Consider the following 7,695-nt stretch of genomic DNA (forward strand, 5'->3'; position numbering starts at 1 on the left):
GTGAGACAGCACACGGGAAGCCTTCACATGCAGGGCTGAGGGCAGCTGGCTGGACCTGAGGAGGGAGAGGGGCTGGATTACACCACGTGATAGGGGGGGAAGGGAATGGCGGGGCAAGGCCTGCAAAGACATGATAGCCAAGGACCTGCTTTGGAGGGAGCAGAGGAGGACGGGTGTTGTGCTTGAATATAATATATAGATGGGAGGAAAGAGTCCACAATGCTCTTCCTTGAAAAGTGTTTCTTCTGGTGCACTGATTCTAGACACTCAGAGCATCTGCTCCCCTCAGAAACCCCCTGGAAGCATTAATGATGCTTTAAGAAGTGCTGCAAAAAACCCCATCTTTTTAAATGGATGAATTTAAACCCCTACCATTTCAACCCCTATGCATAGACAGGTAGAGTAGCAGCATTCACTGGAGTGCTATGAGAGAAGAACTGAGCTTTGCAATCTGGTTAGATGCTGTATTTGAGATTTTACAATATACCTTTGACTTCAGGAACTGGTTTGTTACGCTGTTTTGAGCCAAGCTCATCAACAACTCAGAGGTGCAGGCACATAGGTGCACAGTAACATTCTACAAGAAAATAAAACCGACTCACAGCAGACTCCCCGGAAGGCACTTCCTGTTTGTTGGCTATCAGCAGCTCTTTCAGGTCATTGGTGGAGCAGGCTTTCCTCAGTTCATCTTTGATGTTCCAAATCAATTCTGTCTGTTCCTGTTAACGAAAACTGGCAGCTTAGATATTTGCAATTGCTTTCCAAGATCCATCCTGAAGCAGCAGGCTACTGACAGGCTTTCAATACACCATACTACTGAGCAATGGCACATTACAGATGACTTGCAAAAAGGTAAATCACTAAGTTCCAGCAGCTTTACCAAGAGCTGCCATCCTAAGTGGGACATTCAGCAAGTTGTAACCCCAGAATTCAAAGCAAGAACTACTTTCTTAGGTAATCAGCTGCTTACATGAATGATTAATCAACAGCTAATATCATCAACAAATCATACTTGTCAAGGGAAGCAACATCCCAGATGGATTTCTGACATTGCTGCCAAGCACACAGCAGAGACTACTGTGTCTCTTTCACACAAGAATCCAGAAATACTGCACTGCTACCTTTATTATGATTCAAAGGGTGTCCTGTCTCACAGAAAGGAGATATCACTTTATGCTAGCATTTCATAAGGCAAGGAGTGGCGCTTGTCATTCTATAGCACATTTCCTTGACAGATCTCTCAAATTTCACAAATACCAATTCATTAGCTTCAAGTACCATGATGAGCAGGTATTAACCCATTTTATAGATGAACAAATGGAAGTGTTTGGGACCACATGTTGGAAATAGACCCCACACATTCTGAGCTGGACTGTCCTCGTTTCAAGTTCACACATCTACAGCAGTAACTTAAACATGTCAATCACCTGGAGCAATAATGAAACTCTTCTTTGGAGTTTTCTGTCAAGGGGGGAAAGAAATGGATAAAGGAACATGCAACAAAGAGAGATTTCTAATAACGTACAGGTATTCATTATCCATCTACACTAAGAACTATTTTTTCCAATGCCACAGGTCACAATAAATAGCTGATGGGTGTATTAAATTGGTTTAAAATGTAGTTGTACTAACAGTTTTGACAGATGAATTAATCATACTTTAAAAAGCCTGAGGAATCCCCAGATTTTTAATCTCAGCATCAGATTAAATCAAATCAATTCTTAGAACTTTCATAATAGGGACATGGATTGTCAAATGCCATACCCTACTTAGGACATAAGCTGGAACTATGAAGCAAAACAGGAAAAAAAAAAAAAATCATCTCAACTATAATTTAAAGGCAGATGCACAATTTTCTTCTGAGTAATCTGTTTTTGCAGATCCATTAAGACTTTGGCAAAAGGCTGCTGGTAATATTTTCTTGGAAGGCATCTACGCCAAACTTCTAACAGCTATAAAATTCCTGACACTCCACCAGGAATTCTGTCCTCTGTATTCTACAAAGCTAAGATTTATCCAGATTCATACTAAAGAACAGATGAGTCACAGACATATATGAAGTAATCAGCCAAGTATAATATACTATTCAAACTAGTTCAAATCCTTGCCTCTGTTCAAGTTTACGTATGAAAAACTTCATAGGCTTCTGTAGCCAGACCACATTTATGGCACAGAAAGGGCTAAGATAAAGACGACTTCTCCATTGCCACTTCAGATCCAGACAGGCACAGCTCAATAGTTACCACCTAGTCCCTTTTAGTGACTTGCGTGAAGTGAGGTTGCCTTCAGCCCTGAACCTAGTGAATAAGGGTCCATATAACAGATCCTTCATATCTCAGAGATGCCAATGACCAAACAGGCTGAAATTGTCTCTCACTGGGACAGGGCAGCACTTCTGCAGCTTATGCTGTGTCTGGTATGTGACAAAAAGGATTCTACATGTCTGCACCTTTTACCAGCGTTTAATTCTCTTTAAAAAAAAGAACAAAACAGTTTTTAAAGATTTGGGATTCCTCAGTAAACAAACCTTCAGCAGCTTCTCCTGTTTGGATTCTTTATCCTTTTCTTTTTTTTGTTTCTTTTTTGTAGTCACAGTCCCATCCACCTCATCTGCTTTTCTTTTTCTAATGGAGAGATAAATGCACAGGATGGTTATTCAAGTTCATCATCAGTTACCGGAGCTCAGTGATCTGACAACAATTTTACATAAACTCGAACTTTTTAAAGATAGTTTTTTCATTTCCTTCGAGTCCACAATGGAAGACCTTGACTTTTGCCCCACTGAAGAGGTGGAAAGACTGGCAGAAGTGCACACAGAAAAAACTGTACCACTTAAATCAAACCAATTCTTAAAACTTCCATAATAGGGACATGGATTGTCAAATACCATACCCCACCATACCACCAAATCCCCAAGCCACCAAATGCTGACATATGCCTCTAATTCCCCATGCTGCCAAAAGCTGCTGATTACCACAGGCTGGATCAAATCTCTTTGCAGGCTGCTGACCAGGGTGTATACATCAATGATTTTTTTTTTTTTTTAATTAACCCCCCCCCAGATTTTTGTTTAAATCCATTTTTTTTTTTTAATTTAATTGGGTTTTTTTTGTTAAGATGCTTTTTTAAAGATATAAAGATAGTTTTCATACAAGGTACGTTAAACCTCAAAGATATCATCATGGAATAGGGATTATAGCTTCTAATTATATACTATTTGAGACAATATATTCATGTAACCTTTTTAGAAAAGTTTTATAAATAGATCACAACAGGCTATGGACTATATTAGGGGCCCAATCTTATGGGGTTCCCAGAGGCTTCTCTGTAGATTAGTAAAATTAAATAAAACCACTTTATGCAATGGGACTCAGTGCTCAGTCTAGAAGATCCCATTAAACATCTCTGTAATGCTTCATTTCAGTTCTCAAACTGGATTTGTCTCTCCAGAGATAACACCCTTGTTAACAGCAGTATATGGAGATGAGAGAGAACAGACCTGATTACCTACCATCAGCCCTATTGGCTCTCTGCAAGTTTGTGTACACAGACGTAAGCCCTTACCTCTCTCAAGTGCAAAGTTTCAAGAAGTTAAATGAATAGAGGACATCGAACAAAAGAATGCACTTTTTGTAGAAAATGATGATTAAACAAGGCTTCCCGACTAGTGATTTAAGGTGTGAATTAAATCATGATTTTAATTTATTTGATTTAAATCAAATCCACCCTGATTGCTTACCCCTGCTTTAAAGCATTCACTCCCTCTCAGCCATGCCCCCCACACTGTTACAGAAGATCGGGTTTATATTACAGACCTCAAAAGATCCTGAACAAGGTAGAACAATTGGACCATGTCCTGGAGATCACCTTTGTGCTTTGAGAAAAATTACACATTCACCTTCAAATCCTCTGTGAACACTTAACATCACAGATGGGCTGGGTACAAAGAGAAGGCATACATATAGAGCCTTGGCTTCCCCAAACTCATAAAAAAAACTCTTCCCCAAGTGAGACCAACCAGGAACCTCTGGTGATCTCCTACAGGTGTTTCACTGCCCTGGGTCACCTGTAACAAACCTGTGCAAAACATCAGTAACATCACTGCAAAGTGCCTTGCTGAACTGGAACCTAAGCATTTCCCTAGTCAAAAGGACTTTATGAAGCAAGTCTTTCAAGGCACACACTTAAGCATTCTGTTGAACCCAGGCCCTAATAACTAAAATGACTCCCTCTTAGCAGGAAAGTGGCTTAGAGAGCTAAGATTCACCCTTAGGTAGTAGTAAGTCTTTAATCCAAAGCTAGAGTCAGCAGAAAAAGAGCACAAGGTGTGCTATACCATAGGGAGGCATTGCAATGAAAACACTGCATTCACTTTCCATCAATTAATTAGATTTCTGGCTCTCTCTCCTCAGTCACAGGGTTTTAGGTTTTCCTCTCCTCACTCAGCAATCACTGCGATTGTCCCATCCACTTTCATGAACTGCCCGAAGTTAACATGTGGAAAGAACACAGAAAGAGGCCTAAGACTGTCAGGCACAATTTGTTGTATCTTAGAAATTAATCTAGCACATCCCCAGTGAATGCTCAATCATCTTATTTAGGTTGGGGTAAGGTTAGAAGTCAGGCTGTATTTTCCTCTCTCAGATCTCCCAACCATAAATGGATTTGTGTAAAGAACCTGAACTACAGCAGCTAAGTGCTACTCCCTTCTTCCAAAACAGAGAAAAGATGGAATTCAACCAGTACTACTACATTCGGTATAGACAGACTTAAAAGGATGGGTGTCAGAAGGAAAAAGCAATTGTCCAGAAGTGCTGCTTTCTCCTTACCTATATGCTAGATTTTTGCTTACTGGATTGACTTCAACTTCAGGAATGCCGAAAAGGACTGGCATACCCAGCTCCGCTTGTCTGTTCACTGCATCTCCCAACAATGTTGTGTTCATAATTGTAAGGGGAACATGAAAAGTTAAGAGAGGTGACTCAAGGCCTGGTGACTGTCTATAGACTCACTAGGGGGGACCAGAGGGGTTTGGGGGAGACGCTGTTTCCCCTAGCGCCCGCTGGCATAACAAGGAGAAATGGGCACAAGCTGTTGGAGAGGAGGTATAGATTGAACATCCGCAAAAACTACTTCACCGTTAGGGCGGCTAGGAGCTGGAACCAACTTCCAAGGGAAGTGGTGCTGGCCCCTACCCTGGGGGTCTTTAAGAAGAGGCTGGATGCCCACCTAGCTGGACTCGTTTGAGTCCCATTTCTCTTTTTGGGGTTTTTGTTGTTCTCCCGCCCTGGCGGGGGGTCGGGCTAGAAGATCTACTAGGTCCCTTCCGACCCTTAATCTATGAATCTATGAATCTATAAGGCAACTTGGGAATAAAACAAGCAGCCGCTATGAAAAGACAACAACATGAGGACAACTAGCGTCATCTTCCCTCACAGATGCAATTTCCCTCATCAAGGCATGGACCAGTCAACCCTGTTCTCTGGCTGAGTGCTGTTTCCTGCAGGTTGCTACTGTGATGTCTCATACAATCCATGCAGTTAACCCAAGGCTATATAACAATATCCAGAAGGCAGCCCCCCTTTTCCAGGAAAACTGAGTGCAAACAGTAAATCCTACTCAGAGAGGAGATAGAAAAACAAGAGAGTCCTAAGGCTAAGAACACTTATTTTTAAAACACATGCAAGTTGTCTTCAGAAATAATATAGACCAGAGTCTTCTGGCATATGACTAAAGTAGCTCTCAACTTTAAACATCAGCACTCCCTACAAGACGAAATTCTTTCAGTAGGCATTGAAGACCTCTCTTTTCATCAGTACAATCCCAGAAGTAGAGACAAGAAAGAAATGAAGGGCCTTACACCTGATATGGATAGCAGCATTAAAGACTCTTAAATGGCAAAGACTTGAAATTCAGGTCCCAGCCCCAGTTCTGCCAGAGATAAACACTGAGGAACCCTGGCTTGAGCACCTGGCTGAACAGCTGGAGAGAGGTGGCAGCAAGGTGAAGACTGTAGCCAAGGTAGCTAGGCCAGCTGGATTCCTTTAACTGAACAAGGCTCCTTAATGCATATAATAATTGCTGCTTTCCAACAGCTGCAGGAGCAAAGATTACAAGACTAAATGCTTTCTTAATGTAGGACCCTGGATCACAGCTCACTATGTCACGGGACTAAGCTATTTTCCATTGCAATTCAGTTGGCATGTTACTTATTATTGTAACTTGGCAAACAAGCCCAAGGCCTATCTTTGCAAATCCTTCAGAGTTCAAGAAACACCACTAAAAACAAAAACAAAAACAAAAAAAAACAAAACAACAACCACACACAGGAAACCAAGGCCAAAGTATGCAAGAAAAATTTTTTACGTAGTCAAACTTCTTCAGCTCTACCCATGAAACTGGACCAAACCCTCTGAATATTATTCAAGCTAGATTCATTCTGGTTTACACTGAGTAATATATGTAAGCACAGAACAAACTGCACTGGCCTACCTGAAAACTGCAATTAAATGCACACATTCAGCCCTCTGCATATAAAATGGATGCATACTATTATCAGCCATTAACTACGGATACTAGAAAACAACTGCATTTGTCACTATCAGCAGATAAAACATCTTATTGATAGCTATCACAGAATTCACGGCACCTGCCAAAGTAGTGGTTAGGATCAGTGAGCACACTCAACACAAGAAGAATGATTTTGTGTTGATCCTGGTACATTCAGAGCAGATATGGAATTTTGCTTCATGTTTACTACTGGTAGCAATCAAGTTTCAAAGACCATGAATGATAGGAAAGCTTTGGAAGCTTATTGCCAAATACCAGCTACAAGTGTTGGCTACAAAATGGTATTTAGAGGTTTGCTTTTGGAAACTGGCTTGTAGGTAAAGTAGATGTATTGCATTAGAACAATGGTCCAGGGCAACAGCAAGGGCTAACTGATTTCTAAAAGCCTGTTTGTGATAAAGTTTCCTTCAAAGCCCATTGTGTCTGACACAGGCAAGCAGCAAGCAGATGCACAGGTTGGGAAATTGAAGACATGTACCACACTGTTTCATAACGAGGTAAGGGACTCTGCCATGTTGGCCAGGTCACGGTGCCCAACTGCAGAAGCCTTGGGATTTCTGGTTTTGGAGAACAGACCAAATTGGGAGAAACTGGTAAAAACCCAAATTAGGATGCATGCATGTGATGGGTTTGTAAAACAAAGGAACATGCTGACAGAACAGAACATGGACAGGAGAAAGGATACAAAAGGAGGGATTTCAGAGCAGCAAAGGGTACTTGAGAGGGGAACCTGAGGCCACCATGGACAGAGGGCACACCACCAGCCCATTTCACCCACCCCATTGGAGGGAGGATGGGAGGCAGATACAACACGCCTCAGCCTTCGACCTCCAGGCTGCTGACATCTGACATTCAAGAAAGAACCTCAGGGTGAAGCTTGTGTACTTGCCAGACGTACCTTAACCCTGTGAGAGGTAGGAATGTAGCTATAGAACTGTTTGCATTATTCTTTTCCATCACTGTGTATCAATAAAATTTGCCTACTAATCAAACCGAGAGTTTGTGGTCAGTCTGAGGGTTTGGGTCTGCCCAGAACAAAGTATCTGGGTCATAAATCCAGTGCCAATACAAGTAGTATGAGGAAAAGCTTGAGTCTACAAGTGACATTTCAAAGACACACACAAA

At 41.6% G+C, this 7,695-nt stretch overlaps 1 protein-coding gene across 1 annotated transcript in view; it reads right to left on the reverse strand.

Annotated features, from left to right (window-relative positions):
* The window catches only part of PARP1 (poly(ADP-ribose) polymerase 1), a 92,267-nt gene that overhangs the window by 46,828 nt on the left and 37,744 nt on the right, over positions 1 to 7,695 (reverse strand). Inside the window, exons 5-6 of the mRNA XM_019516547.1 lie at positions 2,528 to 2,624; positions 603 to 719 (exon numbers count right to left, since the gene is read on the reverse strand). Coding sequence (XP_019372092.1) covers positions 603 to 719; positions 2,528 to 2,624 — 214 coding nt within the window. The remainder of the gene's footprint in view (positions 1 to 602; positions 720 to 2,527; positions 2,625 to 7,695) is intronic.

Source organism: Gavialis gangeticus, unplaced genomic scaffold (genome assembly GCF_001723915.1).
Source record: "Gavialis gangeticus isolate Ggan-Ray unplaced genomic scaffold, GavGan_comp1, whole genome shotgun sequence".
Classification (NCBI taxonomy): Eukaryota; Metazoa; Chordata; order Crocodylia; family Gavialidae; genus Gavialis; species Gavialis gangeticus.